The sequence below is a fragment of the Fukomys damarensis genome, unplaced genomic scaffold, assembly GCF_012274545.1.
Source record: "Fukomys damarensis isolate Sample0158 unplaced genomic scaffold, DMR_v1.0_HiC HiC_scaffold_25, whole genome shotgun sequence".
Taxonomy (NCBI): Eukaryota; Metazoa; Chordata; class Mammalia; order Rodentia; family Bathyergidae; genus Fukomys; species Fukomys damarensis.
This window is the reverse complement of record NW_022900937.1, coordinates 16,323,269-16,351,134: the sequence shown is the minus strand read 5'-3', so window position 1 is coordinate 16,351,134 and position 27,866 is coordinate 16,323,269. Positions and strand designations below refer to the sequence as shown.

Genomic DNA, 27,866 nt, shown 5'->3' with positions numbered 1-27,866 from the left:
AAAAAAAAAAAAAAAAAAATCAAACTAAACCAATCCAAGTCAATTTAAAAAAGAAAAAAAAAATCTAAGTGAAAAGGCTACATATCATATGAAATTTAGAAACAGAAAGTAGATTTCCCAGGGATGGGGCAAAGGGAAAATTGTGCTGGTAGGAGGGTGACCACTAATGCACTCAAGAGTTTCTTGCTATGGGTTATCGAAGTATTCTAGAGTTAAATAATGGGTATGAATATAAAACTTTGTGAATAGATTACAATTTACTGAATAGTACACTTTTCCAAAAGAATTAAAAAGGAAATATGTAACTGGGCTTGGTGGCACATGCCCAACACTCAGCTACTTGGCAGGATGAGGTATGAGCATCACATAAACCCAGAAGTCTCAGGCCAGCCTGAGCCACAAGGTGAAACTCTGTCTCAAAAAAAAAAAAAAAAAAAAAAAAAAAAAAAAATTTATCTCCGTTTTTTAAAAAGTTGTATGAGGAGCCCATGTTGTGGTAGGTGAGGTCAGAGGATTGCAAATTCAAGCCCAGCCTAGACAATTTTCAGCAATTTAGCGGGAGCCTGTGTCAAAATTTAGGAAAAAAAAATTTTTTTAAAGGCCTTGGGATGGATCTGGGCATGGTAGCACAAGGCTGTAATCCCAGTACTTGGGAGGCTGAGGCAGGCAGATTGTCAGAAGTTCAAGGCCAGCCTGGGCTACATGGTAAATTAAAGTCAGCCTGAACTACACAGCAAGACACACACACGCACGCACGCATGCACACATGCCTAGGGATGTAGTTCAGTGCAAAGCCACCCATAAGTAAACAAACAAATATTTAAATGCTGCATAAGCAAAATAGCCCCATAAGACCTGTTTAAGTCACCTCTAAAAAAATTTTCCAACTATCAGTTACTAATAGATTCTGGAGACTATTTTCTACTTTTTTATAATAATCAAGGAAAGGATCGGTAAAGCTATTTAATAAGCATGCATAAACTGAAATTCTGCCCACAGCTTATAACAGGTACCATTTCTCAATTTTCTATCTAAATCAAATTTAATAACATATGATTTTCCTAGATTTCCCTTTTTTTTTTTTTTTGTACCAGGGATTGAACTCAGAAACTTGCACTTGCCAGGCAGGTGCAGTGCCCAAGCTACATCCCTGGCCCTCCTTTAATTCCTTTTTTGTTGTTGTTGTTGGTTTTTTCAGACAGTGTCTCACTATGTGGTTGAGACTGACCTAGAACTCACTATGTAGCCCAGGCTGGTCTTGAACTCACAGCGATCCTCCTGCCTCAGCCTCCCAAATGCTGAGTTTACAGGCGTGTGCCACCACACCCAGTCCTCCTTTAATTCTTACGTCAGACTCAACTGTCATGTAATTCTCCAAACCAAAGTCCTGACTATAGTTTCAAAGAGTAGTCTGAGAGCTGCTAGTGTAACTACTTTAACTGTAAGCTCCTCCTCAGTTACACAGAGAAGACTCTATGTTAAATGAAGAGAAGATATGTACTAATTATTCATCCCATATTGGATGTATACTTCTAAAGAATGGAATTTGAAGAAAGGAGCTAAAGGTGTAGGGAAGGTGTGATGCGTAGGGGAAGAACAAAAAGGGAAAAGAAAAAAATGTGAGAGAATGAAAAGATGAAAATAAAGTGTTTGTAGATGGGGAGGGGAGGAGGGGGTGAAGGGAGGGCAGAGGTAAGGGGAAAAAATGAGAATCAAGACTTGCCATGTAAAGGTACAAGATCCCAATAATGAATGTAACTGTACTGTATCCCTAAAATGTACCAATAAACTCAATAAAATTAAAAAAAAAAAAAAAAAGAATGGAAGATGTACCCAGCTAGCAACTCTCACATTTCTGTACCATTACAAGACCAGAAAAGAGGGCTGGGGAGTGGCTCAATAGTAGAGTGATGCTTAGCATGCATGAGGCCTTGGTTTCAGTGCTCTTTTGGAGATGCTATGCCTAATATTTCAAATGCCAAAAGGGTACTTTTAGACAGTAATCTTAAAATACTACATTCTTTGCCAGAAGTGCAGGCACACACCCTGTAATCTCAGGTACTTGAGAGGCTGAGGCAGAAGGGTCCTAAATTTGAAGCCAGACTGGGCAACTAAAATAGTGTCTGAAAGTAAACATAAAAAGGGCTGGGTATTTGGCTCAGTGGTAGAGCACCTACCTAACTCTGTGAACCCCTGGGTTTAATCCTTAATACTAGGGAAAAAAAAGAATTCTTGTATCATCTTAACATTAAAAAGTAATAGTTAAGTCCAAAATCCATTCCCTCTGGGTCAAAATGTCCATCTTCTTATCACAAACTTATTAAGAGTAGTCAAATATAAATCTAAACATCTCTACCTCCACTAAGCAGAAGCTCTAAATAACAATGGATCTACATGGAAAATAATATAGAAAAAAATGGACGTTTCTGTGCAGCTCCCCCTCCCCTTTTTTGAGGCAGGGTCTTGCTATGCAGTTCAGACTGGCTTGAATTTACTATGTAGCCCAGGCTGGCCTCAAACCCTGCCTCAGCCTCCCAAGTGCTGGGATTACAGGTGTACACCACTATGCCTTGCTCTGGGCAGCTTTCTATAAATACAATGCAACTGTAAGAGAAAAGAAAGTCTCTGTGGATCAATTTGTCTTACGATTTCATGAAAGATAGCCCTTGTCCTTTTATACAAGAAAAGGACACTATTTCTTGACCAAGCTCATCAATAAAAGCAATTATGCTAAATAATATCATATATACCTCTTTACAAAGGGAGAAAAAAAGTTCAAGGGTCACAAAAACCACTGCCCCCATACACTCACCACCACCAGTTTAAAAATCAAATGTGGTCTTCTAAAGGCAATCACTGAGTAAGATAGAATCTTGGTTTGAGACAAATACAGAAGATGAGTTTCATACTCCAGGGTGAAATCTCCTCAAATGTAATAAAATCTAGCTAAGCAGGGCCAAACCAGGTCAGTTCTCTAAAGAAACAATTAAAGATGTTTAAAGGAATAGAGTTGAGATTCATGAAGTACAGATCATGCCCAAGCCAGTCCTGAACCAACAATCTCAGCCAGTTCCACAACATTAAAGAAATTCCTAAGGAAAAAAAAAAAGAGTGGCTGCCTTAGAGTAGCTGGGTAGTAGAGCACTTGCTTAGCATACAGAAATCCCTGGCAGGGGCGGGAGCAGAATAAATATTTCCTTTTCCTTTTATCTTTCTGCATTTTAAAAATTCTTTACAACAAAGCACTTATTATTTATAACGTTGAAAACTTTTCTTTCCTCCTTCCTGTACTGGGGATTGAACCCAGAGTGTATTGAGCTATACACCTATCCTTTTCAAAATTTTATTTTGAGGCAAGACCTTGCAAAGTTGCCCACAATGGCCTCAAACTTGTGATTCTCCTGCCTCAGCCTCCCAAGCAGTTGGAAATACTGTACAAGCATGTGGCAACACGCTCAGCTTAAAAAATAAAATAAAAAGTTAACAGTAGGTTTCAATGCCTGAATACTAAAACCTCTTTAGTAAAGAATAAATTCAAATAAATGTAAGACCAAGTGGACATGCTGTTGTAAACTCTCCAGGTCAAGGCATTTCCACTTGCCAAGTTGAGTTTGCCCTGAGGGCATCAGAGATTACAATGCTTGTACTTTGCCCCACTCTACTCCCTGACAAAATAGGCTTTTGTCTACAGTCACCAGATGTCTCAGCAATAGTTAGCCAAGCGCCAGAGGCCCAGAGCCCAGATGTCACAGCTGGAGATTGGTACTCCTGTGAAGGGATTAAGAAACCGTCTACAGCCCACATTTCTATTGAGCAAACTTCAGCAGGTGCCAGGGCCAGTGAAGAATGAGCAAAGAGGGGTCCAAGGCACAATTACTCTCTTTCCCACACCCATGTTCCCACTTCCCTTTTTCCTCAAAGCTAATAGTGCTGCCAGCCCTGGGTCTTGCTGGGGTCCTTGGCACAGTCACCATGGCTGTCTAAACTCTTTTAAAAAACCAACCTGGCACTGCTGGAATTTAGCAAACCTTAAAACATTTCCAAATAAACTGAGGGTTCCTTGCTTAGTGTACTTTCATAATGGCTATAAACCTTGATTCTATTTAGTTACTCCTTCTGGCTTCAGTCTTGGTTTAACAGAATATTAATAAGATATTCTAGAAGAGCTATAAAACACTCAATATATAATCAGCTCTTGTACCTTGAAATGTTAATACTAAGGGAAAGAGGAGAAGGAAAAAATACAACAAGAAAAGGAAGACAAATAAAATAAAAAATCCCAAAACTTTCTCTTGGGGAAATCCCCACACTCCAGCGACCTGGTCCAAACTCTTCCTACTCATTTCCAGCCACACAGCAGCCCAAGCCAAGCACAATCCTTCCATTTACAGAGCCTTTCACGCACTCCTCTCTTCAGCCAACTCTGGAGCCAGGAGGAGAGACTTCCTTGGCACTTGGCAGCTCTTGTTTCGAGGTGATTATCTCCTCAAAGGCCTTTCTTTACATGATCTTTCAAACTTCCCAAAAACATCTTTTCTTGGATTCCTCTTGAGACATCAAGGCAGGTAACTTCACTTACTGCTTTTCAACCTGGGCCCTATCCAAGAATTTCTTGGGACTACACTGTCAGAGCAGCCATCATCATCTAATATTGAAGGACTTTCGGCAACCCTAAAGGAAAGATGAGATTTTAAAAGGTAAAAGCAAGTCCTTTCAGAAGTAGCTTCAGCAGTCATCAGTAAAGGAGTCATAAGAGCTGAAAGGACTGAAACAGGTGATTGCTTTGCTGTCACAGAAGAGAAGTTGAGTAGGAAAAGTGTTTTGTTGATAATTCAATTCTATCTTACATCCAGAGCTTATTTTGAAATCTTTTTTTTTTTAAATCTTCTGAGAAATTTTCCTACATTGAATTTCTTTGTTTGTGTTTTTATATTAGGTTGAATACCCTACTGACTAAAAGTTGGAAAAAAATTTGAAAGTCAGATTCTCAGATTTTTTTTGCTGCCTTTCCATACTACCATGGACACCTCTTTCCCCTTAATTCCACCTTACTTTATAGGGATTTCATATTTAGACATAGATAGAGAAAGAATGGTTTCCCATTCACTTTAATGTTCTCCTTACTACAAAAACATAGTATTTACAACAGAAAACTGAACATACTGCATATATAGAAATCTGCATTTTCATAAATTGAATACAGCCATGTAAATAGCATCCACATCAAGAAGCAGAATATTTTAGCAGGAGATATCTGGTGATATGGGGAGCATTTCTGGTTGCCTCAACTAGGAGAAAGGTGATGCTGCTCACATTTAGTGGGTAAAGAGGTAGGTGTTGCTAACCATCCCACAATACACAAAACTGCTCCCACAACAAAGAATTATCCAGCTTTCACAATACACACACCTCAAGGGACACTTCTACTTGACTGTCCTTCCATTATCTCCTCCAAATTAACTACTATACTATATTCATCCTTCAGATACTTAAACTTCTTTGTATTCTCACTGGGCCCTCCCCCTTCCTCCAATGGATCACTTTCCATTATGGGCACCGAGCACCCAGTAACTTCTGTGTCTATAATTTTAATAATGTACATAATACATATATGCATGTGATTATTTGATTCCATCCTGTCTACCCCTGCTAAACTGTACATTCCAAGAAGACAGAACCACATCTGTTTTACCCACCACTGTATCCTCAGTTGTGTGTACCACAGGCACCTCCAACACATCCAGTTAACTCATGGTCCTTGTCTGCAAACTTGCCCCACTTTCCAGGGTTTTATCAGTAAAGTATTCATTCCCCAAACTTGCACATGACTCTTGATCTCTCTTTCTCCTTGATTCTCATCCCAACATGGTATCAATTACCAAGATATGATCAAATGAATTCAAACTCTCTCAGGTACACCCACACTTTGCTCCTTTCCTGTCACTACAATTCTAGTCCAGGTGTCCATCAATCTTTTTTTTTTTTTTTTTTTTCGAGACAAGGTCTTGCTCTGTAGATCCTGAACTCACAATATAGCTTAAACTGGCCTCCAACTCTTGATGATCCTCCTGCCTCAGCCTCCAGAGTGCTGGGATTATAGGCACACACCACCACACCCAGTACATCCATCAGCCTTAATGGGCCTATGATCACATTTTCCTAAATGTCTCTAAACTTGCTCTCCAAACTCCTCTCATTAAATTATTCTATTAAAAACTCAAAATTAATCACTTTAATCCATTAAAAGTCTAACAAAAGGGCCGGGGATTTAGCTCAGCGGTTGGATGGCCTGCCTTGCAAGCGCAAGGACCTGAGCGAGTTCAATCCCCGGTACCAAAAAAAAAGAAAAGTCTAACAAAAGTGCTACTGGGTATTAGATGCAGGGCCACTGAATTGAACTATATGTCAATCCTTTTAAAATTTTTTATTTTTATTTTGAGATATGGTTTTTCCAAGCTCCTACACTGCCCAGGCTGGACTTGAACTTGCAATTCTCCTTTTAGTTCTTCTCCTGCCCCAAGATTAGTTCTACCACCAAGCCTTTAATATGCTAATCTCACTGCTAAAACAAATCTTTTTTTTTTTTTTTTTTTTTAGATGTGGTCTCACTATATAGTTCAAGATGGATCTGAACTCACTGGGATCCTCCTGCCTCAGCCTCCCAAATGCTGGAATTACAAGCATGTGACAAATCTTTTGTCCAATCTCCATTCACTCTTGCTTATCTTTGAGTTTCTGATAAACCATCACAGAGGTTAGAGACATTTCTCACGTTTGAATAGATTTGTCCTAATCCTACTCTACTCTGTAACCAGCCACCCTTACACTATTATAACTCATCCAACTATTACACCCACAATACCCTACACTATTATAATTTATCAGACTTCTTTGTAATAGGCCATTTATCTGTCTCCCGCATTTGAACATAAAATCCACAGAGCAGAGACCATGACTGTCTTCCTCAATGGTTTATTCTAAGAGTCAACACAATGCATGGTGATTACTTAAGTATTTACTGGAGGAACTAAACAAATGTCCATAAATGTGAGCAGCTTTGTTAGGCTAGCCCTCCAACCTATAAATCAATAAAAAGCATTAATTTAGTGATAAAGCCTCCCAAGCAGGATTTGTTGGATGAGAGGGAATTTTAAACTCATCTAATGCTATTATTTTGTTGTTGTTGTTGTTTTGTTACTGGGGATGAACTAGAGCCAATGCAAGGCAGGGGCCAGGACCACTGAGCTAAATCCCCAGCAACTAATGCTTTTAGAAGTTTAAGGTGGGGGTGTAGATCAGCAGCAAGCACCTGCCCGGCAAATGTGAAGTCCTCAGTTCAATTCCTGGTACCAAAAAAAAAAAATCAATCCATCAAACAAATAAACATGAAGCTTAAAACTCCCAATTAAATAAGGCTGAATCAAGTAGAGTCAGAATAAATGTTATTAAAAAAAAAAAAGTTTTCCAGACAAGAGAAGTAGATAAGGACTGTGGGAATCTGGTGTAATTTTCAGAACGGTCCAAACAGTTGATAAAATTAGACTTATTACTTAGCAACCTGTATCAGGAACTTTGGAAATGCTTCTGAATGATAAAGAAATACATTAGTAGGATAAATGCAATTACAGGGAACCATATCTAAGAAAGCATCAATATGAGAGGTTTTGTTTTTTTTGGTACCGGGGACTGAACTCAGGTCCTTGCGCTTGCAAGGCAGGCTGAACCGCTGAGTTAAATCCCCAGCCCTACATGAGAGTATTTTTTAAAAATTATTTTTACCGTGGTACCCAGTGACTTGTACCACAATAAAATTTAAGTTTCCCTTTAAAGCATGGTTTCTTGGGCTGGAGATTTAGCTTAGTGGTACTGTACCCTGCCTCACACGTTCAAGGTTGTGAGTTTGATCCCTGGTACCAAAAACAAAACAAAAAAGTATGGTTTCTTAAGAAATATGTTTAGACAAAGACATTTTTTGCAATCAACATCTAAACTATCCTACGGTCAAATTCTATCGAAATTGTCCTGGTTAGGTAATAAGCCAGTCAGTTATCTGCTTCTTTTCTGACCAACAGCAAACAGGCAGGTGGTAAGATAAATATGAAGGCTTATTAGTTGTTAAAAATAAAAACAAAGCACCAAAATTTATGTTCAAGCACTCATTCTTCACCATCTCAAATCTTAAGAACTCTTCTACTTCTTTCCAAATACCTCTCAGGCTGTTCTAGTTGCAGTTCCATAAGCTTTCATAAGGATCAAAGCTCTGTGCAAAGGATTAAAGTGTGATTTGCCTTGCTCTTTTTTCCCCTGCTTTTGGATTATTAGATATGAAACAGGAAGGAGGGTGAAATGTGGCTAGGGAATAAAAACAAAGGAGAAACTTGACAATTTTGGTCAGATATGACAATGTCACTGGGGGCTGGGCATGGTGGGGCACGCCTGTACCCAGCACTTTCGTCACCAAAGCAGGAGGAATGCCATGAGTGTGAGGCCAGCCCGAGCTATATAGTGAGTTCAAGGCCAGCCTGCACTACATAGAGAGACCCTGTATCCAAAACAAAACAAAGAAAATGTCAGGTTTTTTCCCCCCACTATCTTTTCCTACTCTATTCTGTCCTGAGTGCCACTTCATGTCACTAACTGAATACAAAGTAGAGGCAGTCCTCACTTAACCTTCTGAACAGCTTGTCTGCTCTTGCTTAGATCTAAGGGAGTGATGAGAGTTTGGAGGTGACATTTTAAGCTGTAACTCTCCTCTCCCCTACTCCTCTCTCTGTTTGAAAGAAGCTCTGGGCCTGGGATTTAGCTTGGTACCGCACCTGTCTTGCAAGCACAAGGTCCTGAGTTCAAAATGCAGCAACGCCCCCCACCCGGCGCCAAAAAAGAAAAAAAGCCACCAAGAGTTCCTTAAATCAGTAAGTTATAATTTCCATTTCAGGGACTTTGCCTTGGCCAAACTGCTTCCCTGGGAGAGGCAAACTGTTCTTTTCCTTTAGTGATGCTGTAGTGACCAATATTCCAATTCATTTTTTTCCAGCTCTTCAACATGAAAACTAGTCTCTCTAGTTCTACAGGGCAAATGAAGTATCTGTCCACAAGCTTCCACAGGTAAAGTATAACGGTGGTACCAAGCATTCAAATAAGGTGCACCATTCATAGCAGTGTCATTTCTAAGCAGTACCTAATAGTGATTTCTGAACTATGGGTAAAACCTTATTGTCAAAAGTAGCACAGTGATTTTCTTGACAATGCTGTGCCCAGAATATTAATGAATGCTAAAGGTAGAACAAAAACAAAACAAAACAACAACAACAAAAAAAAAAACCCTGCTTTTTCCTGGTTAACTACTTAATAATTGAGAAGGGAGAGGCCCTTCCTAAAGCTGTATATAACCAAATTTAAGGCAGGGCAATATGAGTTTGATCAGAATGGCAGGAGGGTTGGCCTGAGAGGCCTGAGGCCTGGGTTGCTCTTCTCACCTCAGCATCCAAGCTGCTGGCTGTGAAATTCTGGTTCAGCCATTTCCTGTCTCTGAGGCAACCAGAAGGAATAAAAAGGGGGAGCTGATCCAAGAAAAACAAAAAAAACAAATACAAGGCAGGGCAAACAACTGTAAAAATGACTTTCAGAAATACAAAAAGAAAAGAAAAGAGATACAAAAATAAGATCACAAAAGGATGAAAAAAGTACTGTTTAGATTCTAGTGAAAGTCAGAAAAGCTTAGAAAGTGAGGAGTACCTCATAGGAGCTACCAAAAACACTGGGCCTAAGAAAAGTTAGAAATAGGCTTAGAAATATTTCTGTTGGTAGAAGAGCTCTGCTGTTCCTTCTGCCTGCCTGACCTTATCACAGAGAAATGGTCTTTCACTTCACTGACTAAGGCAGTGGTGGTAAAGCTATGGCATGCACACTGCAGTGGGCATTCAGAGTCCTCTCTGTCGGCACACCAGCCGAGCATGGGATAACAGCTGTTTTTTCTAAACTAAAACCTCAGTGTTCAGGTTTAAATGCAATGTTGGCACTTTGCAGTAAGTAAGTGGGTTTTGGGTTGCAGTTTGGGTACTTGGTCTCTAAAAGGTTTGCCATCACTGGACTAAGGGAACACAGAATGAATTCACAGATATGGAGAACATGATGGTTGGAATTAAAAACTAAATATTAAAAAAGAATAATCATTATAATTTTCCAGACTCAGCCAGGCATGGTGGCACACGCCTGTAATCCCAGCACTCAGGAGGCTGAGGCAGGAGGATTGCTGTGAGTTCAAGTCCAGCCTGGGCTACATAGTGAGTTCTAGGTCAGTCTCAACTACACAGTCAGACTCTGCCTCAAAAAAAACAAACAAACAAAATAATAATAATAATAAATAAACTAATAATTTGCCAGACTCTACTCATGGAACTGTAGATAAGGAGATAACTTGGATTCTGAGATTTCTTCTGTCATAAAATATCTTTGTACACTTAACAGATAACTAGATATACACATCTATCACAATAAAGTCAATTGTATGTAGTTGGCAAAACAACAGTGAGGACAAAACAATAGCAATTTGGATGGTTTGAGCCTTATAGTGATTCCAGTCATTGACTATATGCTCTGGAGGGAGCAGAGATGAAAGACTTAAACAGTATGTTTCATTAATCTGGTCTCCAGCCCCATGCAGCTCTCAAAACATAAGCATTTTTGATAGGCTTTCAATAAATTCTAGTATTTATAAATACATGTTTTACAGCAATAAACATGTTTTGCAGCCATAAACACAAGCCAACTTTTACATGGAGACTGCAACTGAAGAAATTATGGTTTGTTTTCAATGCTGGAGAAAAAATTGGTCCCGCTAAATTTAGGGAGCTGATACGTCAATCTTCACCATAATGTCACCCTAGATAATTCTGAAGGATAGATCCTGAGTGCCTCACTCTGACTTCAGAATCTGATCACTTTAAGAGATGGGAAAGGGCAGCACAGATACCTGAGGAAAACAAAAGAGAATGAGGTTCTCAAGCTCTTTGTGAAATTGTAATAAGCAGTCAGCTTGTATGATTTCAAATCTTGCATCCTCAGTCCAAGCAAAATGAGAAATGCCTTATGGCATATTTTATTTAAAAGACATTCTACCAGATGTTTAGGAATCTACACAGTGACTGAATAAAGACCGTAGTCCCAGCACTCCGAAGGCTGAGGCAGAATGATCCTAAATTTGAGCCCTTCCTGGGTAATTCAGTGATTTAGCAAGACCTTGTCCAAAACAAAATAAGACAAAACAAAAAAAGTGCACTCTGCACTAAGCTGCATCTTCACTCTTGCTTTTTAATTTTTTTTAAATTTTAAGACAGGTCTCACTAAGTCACTAAATTGTCCAGGCTGGTCTTGAACTTGTGATCCTCCTCTCCGAGTGCTAGGACTACAGAAGTGTGCCACCATGTCTGGTTCCACAATGTTTTTAAGTGAATTCACTGTATATTTAAGTATGTCTCCATCTCTGATAACAATTACCATAACTACTCTTAAGTTTCAGATTTAAAATCCTAACAGGGAATACTTTATCCCCCAAATCTTTTAACTCTCTTCTTGATTTCAAAGAAATTATGTAATCCCAGCACTTTGGAAAGGTGAGGCAGGAGGATCCCCAGTTTGAGGCCAATTTGAGTATCTTACTGATTTAGTGAGATCCTGTCTCAAAATAAAAATGAGAAAATGGGCTGGGAATGTACTCTGAAAGCCCTACATTAAATCTCCAGTTCCACAAAAAACAAAAATTCCAACAACAAAAAACTGTAAGATAGGGGTTTTTTACTGTTTCTGTGAGGAATGTTTTCTCTCCCTAACAGGTTTAATTTAAATGTGTCCACAATGAATGTAACTGTACTGTATCCCTAAAATGTACCAATAAACTCAATTAAAGCTGAAAAATATAAATAAATAAATGCGTCCAGCTGACCACGCACAGGCCTACAATCCCAGCACTAGGAAGGCTGAGGCAGGAAGATCACTGTGAGTTCGAGATCAGCCTGGGCCACATAAGTGAGTTCCAGGTCACTCTCAACTACACAGTGAGACCCTGTCAAAAAAAAAAAAAAAAAAAAAAGTCCAGCAGTGGACTTATAAAAGAATAAGGTCTTTTATACACAGCAGTATTATTTTATTTTGGAATGTCACAATTTTCCAGAAAATGAGGAATACTTCATCCAAAATGAGCACAGAACTGCACGGGTTTAGCTCAGTGGTTCCGCTGCCTGCCTCGCAAGTGGGAGGACCTGAGTTCGATCCCCGATACAAAAAAAAACAAAAAACAAAATGAGCACAGAACTACACTTACATACCAATGAGGGGAAAAAAAAAAACCCTGCTTTTGGATTAAAATTAGTATTTTAAAAGTGAACAATGAATGCTGATATGGATGGTATAGTTTAAAGATTCATAACTGTCAGAAATTCAAAAGTTGTTCAATCCCCAGTACCAAAAAAAAGAAAAGAAATTCAATAGTTAATTCTCTAGTTAAGGGGAAATTGAGAAGCTAGGTTCATGGCAGTATTATTCCTACATGACCCACACCAACATAAGCATCCAGAGTTGGAGGAGAAAACTGAGCATATCATGCTATATAAGACACCTGAGAACCACCTGACATGGACAGGATAGGGCACAGCTCCATTTGCAAATGGCAAAAAGAAAAGACAACTTCCAGAGTTTGCTGGGCAGGGAGTGGTGGGATTCCCAAAGGAGCATTATATCAGTAAAGCCAGAGTCTACTGGTTTTCTATGAAGAAGAACATTACAAGCTCCTAGCAACTTAAACAGTACCATGCTTGACCCAACAGATTTTACTTCAGCAGGGCACCTGTACTACGTGAAGCTCTGGAAGTGATTGTGATACATGCCCTAAGCTGAGAAGTGTCATTACTTGAATGTTAATTTCTCTAACCTCAGGCAACTCTGGTTGGGTGCATGATGGGTATGTGTAACTCCTTCCTCCAACAGTTTCTGTACCTTTCACCACAGATGGATTCACTGCAGCACCAAGTACCTGACCTCTGAAGAAACTATCACTCAGTAAATAACCAACTTGAGCTTAGTGAGCTGGGTACCCATTAAGGAAAAGCATTTCAAAATGAAAAGAACTTATTCCCAAACAAAAACAGAGCACCCCTCAAAAAACCTAACACCCAAATCTGTCATCAAAATATAATCTAGTATTTGTCACTAGGGCTGTAACCCAGTGGTCTTAAATTTTAAAAGCAATTAGAATTTATTTTTCAGACACACAGTCAAATTGTATTTTCTTGATGGTCAACAAACATTTCAGGTTAAAAATTTCTTCTACAACTGGGCGTGGTGGCCTGTAATCCCAGCCCTCCGGAGGCTGAGGCAGGAGGACTGCTGTGAATTCAAGGCCAGCCTGAACTACACAGCAAGAACCTCTTTCTCAAAAAAAAAAAAAAAAAAAAAAAAAAAAACAAAAAAAAAAAAAAATCCTCTAAAATTTTTAAAATTGCTTTTTTCCTCCTTTTTTGTAGCTAGTGACAGGTTTGTAAAACAGAAGTCTCTCAAACCTCATTCTCCTGACTGTTCAGACTACCCATGTTAATCCTTTCAAAAGTCCATGCTTTAGGAGAATTTTCTAAACTAAAATAATTGTATTACCTCTACTTCAAACCTTAGGAAAATAATATAGGAGTTGGTGAAATATCAAAGAAACAAAATTTTTTAAAGTTTTTAAATTATTAACATATTAATTATACAAAAAGGAAAATGATTTTAATGGACAATGGTTAAGCAAGAGTTGTGGTTCTTTAACTAAACTAAGATCAGCCCTCTACCAAAAGAAGTCTAACAAACACTTCTAAAGCAACAAAATAATAAACCCCAAACCTCAATGGATCTAAGTGCTCTGAATCAATCCTCCCCCCCAGCCTTCCTGGAAATCAGAAGGAAATCAAATATTATCTCTCATAAATTCATATTTGCCAAAGACTTTGGGAATGAACTTCGAAGTCTCGAAGGATAGCTTTTCTCCTTAATTTGACAATGACCTTGCACCTCATAGTTAAGAGTAAGTAATAACATCAATAATACTTATCTTTTAAAAGTTTCTTTGGAAAGAAATTAAAAAAAAAATTTTTTTTTAAATTTGAGGGGATACAGGGGCTCAACTCTATTGCTAAAGCTGGCCTCAAACTTCTAGGCTCAAATGATCTTCCTGCCTCCAAACAGCTGGGACTATAACCATAATTTTTAAAAACAGTACTGGGGAATGAACACAGGGCCTTTGCTAAGTTTTTGAGCAGCCCATGCTTAGCTCAAACTTGCAATTCTCCTGTCTCAGCCACCCCAGGTTCTGGGATTATACCACTACCCACCCCAGCTAACAATTTTTGAGTACTTACAGAATTAAGGCACTTGCTGAATAATTAACTTTCATTTAATTCTCACAATAACCATATAAGGTTAGTACTGTTATTTCCACATTACTGAAAAAGGTGAAGCTTAGAAAGGTAAATAATTTGAATGTATCTTCTGTCCTCAAAGTCTCAAACCTTACATATTCCTTCCAACTTCAGGTATCTGTCAATTTGGTCACAAAAATGAAAGATTTAACTGGACAACAAAGAAAAAAAAATCAACCTACCATCCAAGGTTTTTTGTTTTAGTACTGGGGGTTAGACTCAAGACCTTTCACTTGCCAGGCAGATGCTGTGCCTCTGAGTTACAGCCCCAGCCCTCAAGGTTATTTTTTACCTCTTAAAAAAGTTTTTGGAAATTTCCATTTTCACTTTGTGGGGGGTATAATGGGAACTGAAGCCAGGGCCTGTGCACTAAGCCACATTTCCAGCTATTTTTATTTATTTGATGGCAGAGTCTTGCTAAGTCACTAAACTGCCCAGGCTGGGCTCAAACTTGAGTTACTACTGATTCGACCAAGCCTCTCACAGTGCTGGGATTTCAAGTGTGCACCATAATATCTGGCTTCTTTTTTTTGAGACAGGATCTCACTGTGTATTTCAGGCTGTCCTTGGAATCATTATGTAGCCTAGGCTGGCCTCTGTGGAAGCAATTCTCCTGCCTCAGCTTCCTGAGGGCTGGGATTATAGGTGTGTGCCACCACACCCCACCTTTCAGTTTGATTAAAATAGAAAGGTAACTTATCACAGTGGTTCTGAAACTTTAGTGTGTATCACAATAACAAGACAGCTAATGTTAAATTGCTAGATCTCAAGCCTAGTTTCTGATTTTGGAGTCTGGAATGATTTAAAATTTGAAATTTTAACAAATTCTCAAAAGCTGCTGATGCTAATGGTACAGGGCTTGCTGTTTTATAAGAGAAAAAAGAAATATCTCTCACTTTGGCTATCACCTCATGTGAAGAACACTTCTCTACAAAGTATTTTCAATAAGAAAGAGGTTTAAAAATACCTCCAGGTGGGCCAGGGGATTTAGCTCAGTAGCACCACTCCTGCCTACCAAGCCAAGGTCCAGAGTTCAATCTCTGGTACCAAAACCAAAACCAGACAAAAACAAACAAACAAAAAACACCACAAGGGTCTAAAAGCTACAGGATCTTCCTTTCCTTTCTTTTCTTTTCTTGATTTCCCCCCTCCTCTTCTTTCCTTTCCCTCCCCTCCCTTTCTTTTTTCCTTCCACTTCACAAAGGCTCCAATGGCACCAGTGACATTAAGGCAGTAGGAATTCAGGAAAAGAAAAATTAAGTACACATAATGTGTGTAGACTGTTCAAATACTTTTTACTGGGTTGGTCATAGCAGCAAAGGTGGTAACTAATCTCAGCAAAGGGAAGGCTGAGTTAGGATTTCAAGTCCAAGGCCAAGCTGGGCTATATATATCAAGTTCAGAATCAGCCTAGATCACCCTGTCTTAAAAACAAACAAACAAACAAAAAAAAAAACAAGACAAAATCCTTCTACCATCTATATTTTATTTGGCCAGCCTGGAAAATCTTTCCCATAGGGTTTCTAAGGCCAGAAAGATACCAAAAGAAAAAGAAGTAGACTGTTTTTGTAATACCAGCTCCTCCAAATGAAGACAGGCTTTTGGGGGGGTTTTTTGTTTGTTTGTTTTTTGAGGCAGGGACTCCCTTTGTAGTTCAGGGTGGCCCTAAACTCACTATGTAGCCCAGGCTGGCCTTGAACTCACTGTGATCCTCCTGCCTCAACCTCCTGAGTACTGGGATTACAGGCATGTGCCACCATTCCTGGCTCAAGATTTGCTCTTAGAATAGAATTTTTCCCTATAAGCAGAAAATCTTAAGAACCTAAATCCCTGTTTCTCTTTTGTCACACTATCTTTCATCTCCAAAGAGCTATTTCTCTTACCCAAGACTGAGTCAGTCTACACTTTCTCAGGTAGTTTAAGTGTTGATTATGCCAATGTGATCAAGGATGAACGACTTCAGGGAAAAAGCTCTGTTAAAAATGTCTCCTCAGCCAGCCAGGGAAGAGTCTTATGTGGGTGCTCTCAACCATGACTAAACTGTACTGAGAGAAATATATTTTAAAATATTAATAAGGTCTGGCACCTTCCTGATGCTAATGCTTCCCAGCCCATCCCAATGGCACAACTGGGAAATTAACTGAAGAGAAAAGCTATCTTCCCCCTGTTCCTGCTTTCAGATGCTCGTCCTCCACAGCTTTGCCATCCACAGCTTTGCAATACACAGGGATAAAACATGCTCTCACACACAAATAACTCTCTGCAGGAACCAAAAATCAAAGCCTAACCCTATGGTTTTTAAGTGAGCAAGTCCAATTTCCTTCTTTGTAGCTCTTGACACATGCTGGCTGGGAGCCGGCTGCATTTTTTCTGTCTTGTTCCTGCACCAGAAGGCTCTGCACTGCGGGTCAGGGGATGATAAGGAAATGAACAGTGTAATTTCCGAGGCCTCTGAACACGGCCCTGTCAGCAGCTCTGGAGGCAGGTTACTCAAGCATGGCTTGAAGAGTGAAAACCACAGAGAGGAGGGCACAGCCAGCCAGCAGAGGCAGGCACTCAGCTGTGTATGTTACTGCCACCTCCAGCCTGAAAGCCCAGGCCCTGCTGCCTCCCCCAATAATCTCTGCTGGGAAAAGCTCTTGTGCCCAAATGGCAAAAATATAAGTTCACACTGCAGTAGGAAAATTAAGAACTGGGACTCAAGATTTTTTCCATGCATCCTTGTGCAGAAATAAAAACACCGAGTGCTCTTCCAGGGTCCATGAGACTGAGTACACTGGCAGACCCAAAGTGACATCCATCCAACATACTCATCCCCATACTAGGAATGTGGCCAAAACAATAGAAACCCAATTCATATGAAATCTGAAATTCAATGAAGTCACTTCAATACTCTCTGAGGCCTATTTCTGGTCTCCACCCTACCTCCAATTATAAATACCAGGAGCTTTGGAACATATCACTAGCATACAGATTTCCAAGTTCCAGGTTAGGAACTTCTCTAAGCATAGTGTTGACATCTTAGTCAACATATTTACCTGTTCATAATGGGCTTCATGAATAATGGAATTATTTTTTTCTTCAGCCTATGTTACTTAGCGAAGATAAGACATATTTCAACTCGTCAAATTTTTTTAAATATTTTTCAGGGCTGGGGATTTAGCTCAGTGGTTCTGCCACCTGCCTTGCAAGTTCAAGGACCCAAGTTTGATCCCTGGTACCAAAATAGTAAAAGTAAAAATAAAAATATTTATCAAATGTTTCCAGTGTGCCAGGTATTATTCTAAGTGTTTTTTAACTGAACTAATAGCTCACAAGTGCATTAGGTACAGATTAGTATTTTCCTCATTCTGCAGGTGAGAAAATACAGTAGTTCAGTAATATGGTCAAGATCACTTAATAAGTGGCAGAGCAGGGACACAAACATAGACAAACCTAAATTTATTACTCTGGCTACAGAGTACATGCTTAACCATTAAATCATACATCAGAATTGCTGTGAAATTAAAATCTAGGAGGCTGGTATTTCAGATTCTAATAACTACTTCAAAAAGACAAACGTCAATGAATATATAGCAATTTTCTGGAGAGACATGGAAGCACAGCATATCTGGGAAAGGGCCAAGAACCAGCATTTTTGAAACTCAAAGGATGTGATACACATGGTTTTATAGGATACACTTTCAGGAACTTTACTGTAGTTGGTGAGCTGTAAATGCTCAAGAAGCAAGGACTGCCAGGCAAAGTGGCACATGCTTGTATTCCCAACTATTTGGGGAGGTGAGGCAGAAGGATCACAAGTTTGAAGCCAGCCTGGGCAACACTGTGAGAATGTCTCAAAAACAAAACAAAAAAACCCCAGGGGGTGCAAGTTGGAGGTGGAGTATATAGCTCAGGGGCAGAGCACTTGGGTAAAGGCCCAGCCACTACTGAAACAACAAACACAGAGACCATCTTTGCTTTATTCCCTGATGTGTAAAACACAGCACCAAGTACCTAGAATCAAAAATGCAATCATTTAACATACTGGATGAAAAATGACAGCAGTATCTAGCAATGTGTCTTCTCTTTATAAAATAAAAATACCCACAATACATTTGAAGGTGTTTGCCTATTAGTGATATGTTCAAGCAAGAAGTACTAGAACAGGGCTGGAGATTTAGCTTAGTGCTTCTGCTGCCTACCTTGCAAATGGAAGGACCCAAGTTTGATCCCTGGAACCAAAAAAAAAAAGAAGTACTAGAACAGATTTTTTCCCCTTCCCTGCAATTGTCAAACAAGGAAACAACCATCATTAAATAGCTGATACCAAAATACAGTTAGGAGAAATAAATTCTAAAGTTCTACAGCACAGTAGGATTACTATAGTTCAGAATTTATTATATATTTTATAACAAACTACAAGAGTTTAAAGGTTCCCAACACAAAGAAATAATAAGTGCTTAAGGAGATGCAAGTGATTATCCTGATTAGATTATTATACACATTATCCATGTGCCAAATATTCAATCTGTTCTTCATAACATTGATAAATTATATTATCTCAATTTTAAAAAGGAAAAAATAACAAGAACTAAGATATATCATGTACAGGTACAAATTCCCAATGATGAATGTGATAATGTATACCTAAAATGTACCAATAAACTTAATTAGAAATTAAAAAGGAACTAGCAATGCCTCAATCATTACAATGAAAATATAGCTCAAGATATATTTCAACACACACACCCTTAAGAACAGTCCAACTCAAAAGAAGCACCTTAAAATTCTTCACTGTGCATGGTCACACACTTGTAATTTCTCTGAGAGGCTGAGGCAAGGAGACCACAAGTTCAAGTCTAGCCTGGGCAACTTAACAATATACCCTGACTCAAAATTTAAAAGGACTGGGGATGTAGCTCAGGAGTCCCTGGTTCAATCCCCAGTACTGCTAAAATCATAAATCAATCAAACTTTTCCTCTCTATATAAACAGGATAAATTCTGCCTCAACTATAAATGGTTATTCTTTGTAAAAATCATCACTTTACCAGAGAATACTAATTTTTTTTTTTTTTTTTTTTTTGGTACTGGGGATCAAACTTGGAAGAACCATTGGGCTAAATAAATCCCTGGCCCAGAATCCTAAACTTAAAGATCTTCCACTGAGTGTTATTAGTCACTATGAAAACCAAGTGAAATATCCAACATTTCTAAGGTGGTCTTTAAATAGGAAAATGGAGAACCCTTCATTATAGCTAAAGATTTGTTAAGAAATCCAAAGTAACAAACACGAGTAAGAATTGTCATCCATGGGGAGAGGAGAATGAGAGGAAGGGGAGAAGGGGAATTAAAAAGGATCAAGATGTGATATGTGTATGTACCAATTTCCCACAATGAATGCATTTACTACGTATCACTAATTAATAATAGTAATAATTTTTAAATTACAGTGTCCAGAAACCTGACTTCTTTGTTTGACTTTGCCACTGCCTGACTGTGAGAGCCTGGACAAGTCACATGACTTAAATTTTCTGGTCTGTTTCCTCTTCTGTAAAATGAGGAAAATGGACAAAATAATTTTTCTCTGAGCCCTCCTTGAATTCCAACACCCAGAAGGAAAACAGAGCTGCTGAATGAAAAAATAAGCTTACAGATACAGAATACAACTAGGTCCCACATAAACATCAACTTCTTTTTTATTTTTTCCATGAAGGAAATGCTTGAAGGCATTTGCCTTCAGGAAGCAAAGCTCAAGGATGTGCCATCAACAGCTGATAAAGAACAGCTAGTGGAAGAGGAAGGCATTAAGATAGAAAGCCTTGGATAAGAAGGCATAAGAGAGATTTGACCTTGGTTGGGCAATGAGGGATTGCAACATAAAAGAAATGAGCTGGAAGGCACAGACTAGAGCAAGAACACAAATTCAAGGGCAAAGGAAGATGCTCTTAATACATTAGTATGTTTTCTTTGCACACTAAATTAATAGGAAAGAGGTAAGTACTTATAGCATTCTGAAAGCAGCAGGAACTGACACATAAACGTGGGCAAAGAACTACCTTGTAAGATCAAAAGCAGCTAAGGAGAGAACAGAGGGGACGTCTGGTTGCAAAATTCTAGAGCCTTTAGACACTAGAGACTACTGGATACCACATAGTGGTTCACCTTAAACTCCTGGACATAAGCCCTGACTGTGTCTGGACAGATCACTGCTATCTATAGTTTGTGAATTATTTTTTTTTCTTGTCTGTCAGAGTGGCGACACAAGCACTAAACTAAGGGTACTCAGTCAGGCGCCCTTCCTCCTCTCCACCTCCCTTTCATTCCTAAATTAACAACCTATCAATCAAACCAAAGGCAGAGGAGGAGGCAGGAGCTTGAAGGTTCTGTCTTGTTTATCCCTCAACATTCCCTCCCTAGTCTTTTCTGCTGGCAGGAAGTATGAGGCAGGAGTGTTCAACAACAATTCACGGCAGCAGCAATGCTAAAAGCCATCTGTGATCTCTCCTAGAATGCTAGGAAACAGTACAGGGAGCCCTGCCAGAGAGGTGTGGCGGAGCAAAAGCAGATTCCATGAAGGCAAATCCATATCCTTGGCTGACAGAAAATTTCCTTGGCCACAGCCTGAAATATCTACCTTGATGAGAGAGAAGGACTTGAGATAGGTAATTTGAATATTAAAATCTCCCTCATTACTAGAGTCAACAGGGGACAGTTCTACCCTGCAATGCAGACCCCACTGTCTTCTCTCCTATTTCAAAGCAGGGGGCACAGGGGTGAGGGGGAATTCTACTCTAGACATTTTCCAAATTTCATGAGTTTGACCTCTTAACTCCCAGCTCAGAGTTGCAGTTCTAGACTACAACCAAACACCTGTTTTGATGTTTTGCTTCTGTTGGTTGTCCCTACAAAGAAGGAATATTCCAAACCAGTTAGGCCATAGGAAAGCCTGTATTTCACAGAAAAGAAAACCTTCATCACCAAACAATGACTTGAGCACCTTTTTTATGTCCAAAACTGAGGTTCTTATTTCTCAAGAGCTGTTCCCTGCAAGGCTCCTAACTTTCCTTTTCTTTCTTCCTTCCTTTTATTTTGTTTTTTGGAAAGCTTTGCTTTTGTTTTCTGAGAAAGGGTTTTCCCTTTGTAGTTCAGGCTGCCCTTGAATTCACTGTATAGCCCAGGTTGGCCTCAAACTTGCAGCAATCCTCCTGCCTCAGCCTTCTAAGTGCTGGAATTACAGGCATGGTGGCACTATGTCTTTATCTGTGGTTCTGGGAATCAATCCAAAGCTTCATGCTTGCTAGTAAAGCACTTTACCCTTGAACTACAATCCCAGCCCTGCTCTCTCTCCTTCCATTCTAGAAATGCTCCCTCCCTGGCACAGAGTGTTTTCATCGCCTACTGACTTCCAAACATTCATTTTAGGTAATTATTTCTCTGGCCAAGGCAATACGGTAAAGTAGCCCCAGAACCAGCATATTCAAAAGGGTTGAAGGAACAAAGGAAGGGCTGTGAAAGCAGGTTCTTGTTCATGGTAATGTCAAAATGCACTGCAAATTTTCTGCTTTCAAAAGTACTTTCAGCAATTTTATTTTTTCTTCAAAAACTAAAGTGCCATCTCCCTTTCCTCTTTCACTCCACTGCCCCATGCTCGGTCTCCCAGGAGGGACAAAGCCACATTAAGAGGCAAAACTCCCTGGCACCAGGGTGTTTTGTTAGCTGAATGTACTGCATCTTTCAGCCCAATTATAGTCTGAAGGGCAGCTACCCAACCAACCCATGCGCCTATAAGAAAGAAAATGGGTTCCATTTGCTTCACTGTAGGATACAATCATGGACATTTAGACTTAAATCCAGTATGAAGCTAGGCAACATTAAGCCTTTCACCCATAAACTACAACTGGGCTTAGAAGACTGCAACGTAAGCATTGTAATAGAAAAGAAAAAGTCACCCTCAGATGGCTTTCAGCACAGGAAGAACAATTACCAACATGGATGTATGGCAGAGTTTCCTCAAGCCATTACGAAGGGAACAGTCTAATAGGCCTGGAACAGAAGCAAGAACTCCTGGTACTCCTAGGCCTCTTGAAAATAGTATTATCCATCTGCACCCCAGAGAAAATGGCAAATCACAGCCAGCACAGGATGAGCCATGCCAGTTACCAGCTGGAACTGTACTCCAGTGAGGTGGACTCAAACATCTGCCACCTAAACACAGGCAGCCTCTCTGGCAGCTGCTGCTGATAAAAAGGAATACACCATTGTGTTATTAGTGTAAGAAATTCACAGCTCTTTTACCAGAGAAGCCCAGATGTTGCTAAAAGCTACAGATGTGCCAGAGGCAAAGACCAAAATACCTACAGCAAAGAAAGCACAAGCTACCACTAAAATCCAGGCACTAAAGGGCACCATCACCCAAACATACACATCCAGTCTTTGTTTATTAACACTTACATATGGAAATAGGTATTCCCTGCTGCAGCTGATGTAATTACAGAGAAATCAATTTATACTGCATCTGCAGGGATCAGCTGAAAGCACAGAATGAGCTGAGCACAGAGCAGAAAATCAAGAGCCAATGAGCAGTTCATCAACAGGCCAGCTGCTTTGCAGGAAATTAGAAGCTGCTGAAGATGAAGGTAGCCTGAGCTAACCCTGGACTCAAACTTACTAGCCCTACAAACTCCATTTCCTGAGACACCAACTAAGATCATCACCTTCCCAAAGGAGGGACACAGACCTGACCCCTCCTGGGGCTGCAGGCACTAACCTTCCAAGTCAAGCAGAAACAAGGTATCATTTACACTATTTGGCAACGATAAAAACCACGAGGAGACTCTAATTCCCAATAGCTGCAGGAGATACCTGGCAAAGAGGCACACTTTCAGTGGCCAAAGAATATTTCTAGGCCAAGCTGTCACAGCCACAATAGTAACTCTTAAGGCCTGAGCAAGTTCTTCACAATACACTTAGTACCTCCTGCCCGTCATTTACCAGCCCGGATGCTGCGTCCCACTGCTCTTTGGTAGCCACCACAGAACACTTGGTAGATAACCCCATGAAATTTAATTAACCTTTGCTCTTCTAGAAACCCAGCAATACCATTTATTCCATTAATAGCACTCAAAATGAACATGTAACCAAAGATCTATTAAGTGCATCAACTATTATGACTTTGATGATGAAAGTCAATGAAGCAGGAAACCACATAAAGGTTTGATGTCAGCCTCTAGCAACAAACGTCTGAGGTGGGACAAAGACAAGGTAGCAGAAAATTCACGCTACCAAGCAGCTACCCCCAACAATATATACACTATTCCAAAATGTCCAAGCTGGCTGTAAATGGGTCTGTAGGGAATCCTCTAATTTGGAATAAAACCACATTATCATTACCAGCTGCTCTGACCTTGTAATTGGTCATTACCCACAAACTAATGAGCCTCCCACAGAGTGCACACAGCATTTGGCGGTTAATCCAGGGTAGTTTTGACTGGCAGTGGGCAGCCAGATCTGGCCACCTCTTACCTTTTCAGACTTGACTTTCTTTAGCGGGCGACACTCATTCTCCCCTTCCTCTGGCTCCGGTTTAGCTCCCAAAGGATTGAGCGCTGCCCCAGGCTCAATCGCTATACTCCCAAGTGGCTCCACAGCGCCTGTATCCACCCCTGCACTTCCATCATACTGACCACCCCGTCCTCCCAAGGCAACTGGCTGGAGGACCCCAGGATCCTTTTCTGAACAAGTCCCCACTCCTTCGCTTCTCTCCTTCTTGCTCTTAGACGAACTGTTCTCCTTCTCCTTTTTGGAGCCGGCTACACTGCGTGATGCCTTAGCCGCCTTCTCCGAGCCCTTGGGAGCAATAGCAGCAACCAGGCCTCCTGCATTGGCACCATCTCCTGAGCGCCCCTGCACCTCTTTCTTGCTAGCTGCCCCCTCACTTGGAGTGTACAAGGAAGTCCCTGGAGTAGGTTTGCTAGTGTCTTTGCCACTCTTATTCCTTTTGGATTTTGATTTGCCTTCCTTCCCTTGAGGACCTGGCACTGGGGTCACAAACTTGATGTTGTCTGGTAGTGTGGCCACAGCATTGGGAGCCGGTATCCCCACCTCCTTTGAGCCTGACATTTCCAGTTTCTGCTGGTCCTTTTCCAGATCGGCGTCCAGGTCAATGATGAGATTCCCTACTCCAATGTCCCATTCATCCCCACTGTCGTATGTCTCAACCGGGTTTGCATCCACTCCTTTCCCTCCGGAGGCTCCACTGCTCAAGGACATCTTAGAGTCAACGTCCCACCTCAAGATTCAAGGCTCTTCCTTGCCCCCAGCTTTCCTATTTTCAGCTTCAGCTATGTTCTCAGACCTGCCACATTGGTCAGTACATGCCCAGTGGACAACATCATTGCTGGAAAAAGAAAATTTAAAAAGCTGTTAAAGGAAACAATACAGGCAAGGAGACAGCCTGAAATAAACTCCCACACAAAACAGACCCTTTCTGTATGGCTGTCACACCACAATGGACAAGACAAACAGGTTAATGTGCATGTCTAACCAAATTACACTGAACCTAGGGAAGAGTTAACTCCCACTCCATCCCCAGGAGACAGTATATTTCCAATTGCCCAGAGAGTCTGTGATGAGTCTTGGGGTCCTCCAGAGTTAGTTTCCTTTTCCTCAGAGACTTACTTTTATACCAAGGCTAGCAAACAATCCACCCTTAATCAACATAGGTTAGGCCCTGGAATATCAATGATTAAAATTCTACTGCTAGTTTACTCATACCCCCTTTCTCCTTGCTTCTGCGAATGATTGAGCAAAGGTTTTTACAGTCCTCTATTAATAGGACCAGTCCCTACTAAAAATAGTATATGAAGAAATTCTTTGCCATTCTACAATTGGGAAGAAAAAGCCTAAGTATGGATGCATAAAAGAGAAAAAGCAAGCAGAATTTGGAAAGCTGCAGCTTCTAAAACTATTTTCAGAGAGACTCAGAATCATTTTAGGCCAAAGAAGTTACATCAGCCTTATCAAACTCCAGTTTTCTAATCAGGTACAAAAAGCAGGGTTAAATGTGGTCTTTCCCACATCCTAGTAAAATACTTATAAAGCAGGCATGGGGGCACATACCTGTAGTGCTACACTCTGGGAGGCTGAGGAAGGAGGATTTTGAGTCTGAACTCAGGCTGGGCAACTTAGCAAGACCCTATCTTCAAATCAAAGAAATTAAAAATGGGCTGGGATATAGCTCAATGTGAAGGCCTTGGGTCCAATCCCCAGTGCCACAACAAAACAAAACAAAACAAACTTGCCAGGATATGGAGTAACTCTGAACTTTCTTGTATTTTCTGACATAAAAATGATAGTACTGTATTGACAGAAACAGCAGGGTTTCATACCACATGGAAGAAAGGAAAAAAGGGGGCAAGGTAGTATTAAATGGCAATTCATACCTCTCCACTGTCTCCTGACTCAATAGGCCTAGGCAGTATAATATCTAGAAAACATGCAGTCAACATATACCATTCAGGTTTATTTTATGACAAAGCCAAAAAGTTCCATTCTTGCTTACTCTTCAGTGCATCATCTTTCTAGGTGCATTTAGAAAATAACTTATATAAGATAAAATGAGCACAAAGAGAAAATCAGTGTCATACTGTATGTACCCTGCAAGTGGCTATCTAAAAGTAAGTGCTATAGAAAGGAGAGAAACAAGACAAACTGTGTTTTTAACCTACTCCCTCAGAACAGCATCAAGGATCCAGAGTGCAGGAGCAAGAAATGATGTCACCCTAGAACAGCAAAGCTGTACCAGGGGAAGGTGTGCTAGCAACTATGATTTAAAGGGTGAATATTAATTTGACATTTAGCTACAGACTTGAGTAGAAAATATATCCATGACCAGAGTGGGAAGCTTACGGCCAACAGCATTTGACCACTGCTTATCAGCAAATGTCAAGCTTCTGGAGTTCTTACTTCATACAGGCTAAACAAAGGTGTGCGTGGGGGGGAAGATGTGGATGTATGACAAAAAGTCACCCACAAGATAAAGGAAATATAATCCCTGGAAAAACAGAGATGGGACCTTTGAAAATGATAAAAAATTCTGAAGGAATTTTTAGTAAGTGGAATTTACTAATAAATATTGGAATGCTCAATAGTACACATAAATACTTGGCCTCCATGAAAGAGTAATAATTTATTTGATGTTTTTAAATTTTATTGCCTGCTATGGGCCAGGCACTGAACTAGGTACCTGCTGAGAATACAGCAGTGAAGAAAAAGAGTGAATAAGGCAACGGAACATGGTATTGAAAATAATTCTACTATGAGGAGCTGAGGGTATTTCTAGAAAAGGCAAGGTTTTTTGTTTTTGTTTTTGTTTTTGTTTTTTTGGTACCAGGGATCAAACAAGGGTCCTTGCAATTGCGAGGCAGGCAGTGGAACCACTGAACTAAATCTCTGACCCTTGAAAAGGCAATGTTAAACTCAGGCTCCACTATGAGGATTATTATTAGGGCATGTATTTTCCCTAAAATCATAATTTATCACCTCTGTAATCTTTGTCATTATAGCTAGGGTTAGTGCATAATCCACATTAATCCAAGGTTTACTCTCTATATTCCATAGCTGCACTACCATTAGCATGCAATTTAATCACCAACACAACTCCACGTTGTTTCATCCTTGGAAACACAAAACTTTTCTATATAAAAACAGGATGGCAATTAAGAAAGACTTGAGGATTATATAAAGGAAAGCATACACATATAAAGAAAGTGCTCACTGAGCTTCTGATGGTTATCACACTATTACTCTGGCTGACCAGATGTATGGGACAGGATAAATAAAGTATGCCAATAAGGAAGAGAGTATGCCAATAAGAAGATGACAGGCTGAAATGATATAAAACTTAGATGAAAGAACAAAAGCACAGGGCCGATGATTTAGCTCAGTGGTTCTGCCACCTGCTTCACAAGCACAAAGTCCCGAGTTCAATCACCGTACCAAAAATAAATTAATAAACAAACAAAAGCACATATAGAACAAGACAGCCACAGTGGTGCTCGCCTGTAATCCCAGTTCTGGGAAAGCTGAGGCAGTAGAATCACGAGTTTGAAGCAAGCTTGGGCTATGTAATGAGTTCAAGGACAATCTGAACTACTTGATGAGACCCATTCTCAAAAAACAAAACAAAACAGGGCCAGGGATTGGGCAAGGTCCCAAGTTCAATCCCTGGTACCCCCCCAAAAAAACCCTAACAAAGGGGAGACAAGGGTATGACACACTGGTAGAGGGCTATGTAAATAAATGTACAAGGTCCCAGGTTACATCACCAGTGGTTACTGTACATTCACACACACAAAGATACAAGCAATATCGATTAAAATTCATACAGAAATCAGAAAAGCACAGCAATAAAACAGTGAGGAATGAATCAATAACA

At 40.0% G+C, this 27,866-nt stretch overlaps 1 protein-coding gene across 2 annotated transcripts in view; it reads right to left on the bottom strand.

The window, feature by feature from the left end:
- The window catches only part of Znf609 (zinc finger protein 609), a 189,825-nt gene that overhangs the window by 137,638 nt on the left and 24,321 nt on the right, over window positions 1-27,866 (bottom strand). For both annotated transcript variants that reach the window (XM_010641164.3, XM_010641163.3), the window contains exon 2: window positions 23,954-24,827. In XM_010641164.3, coding sequence (XP_010639466.1) covers window positions 23,954-24,700 — 747 coding nt within the window. In that variant the 5' untranslated portion in view covers window positions 24,701-24,827. The remainder of the gene's footprint in view (window positions 1-23,953; window positions 24,828-27,866) is intronic.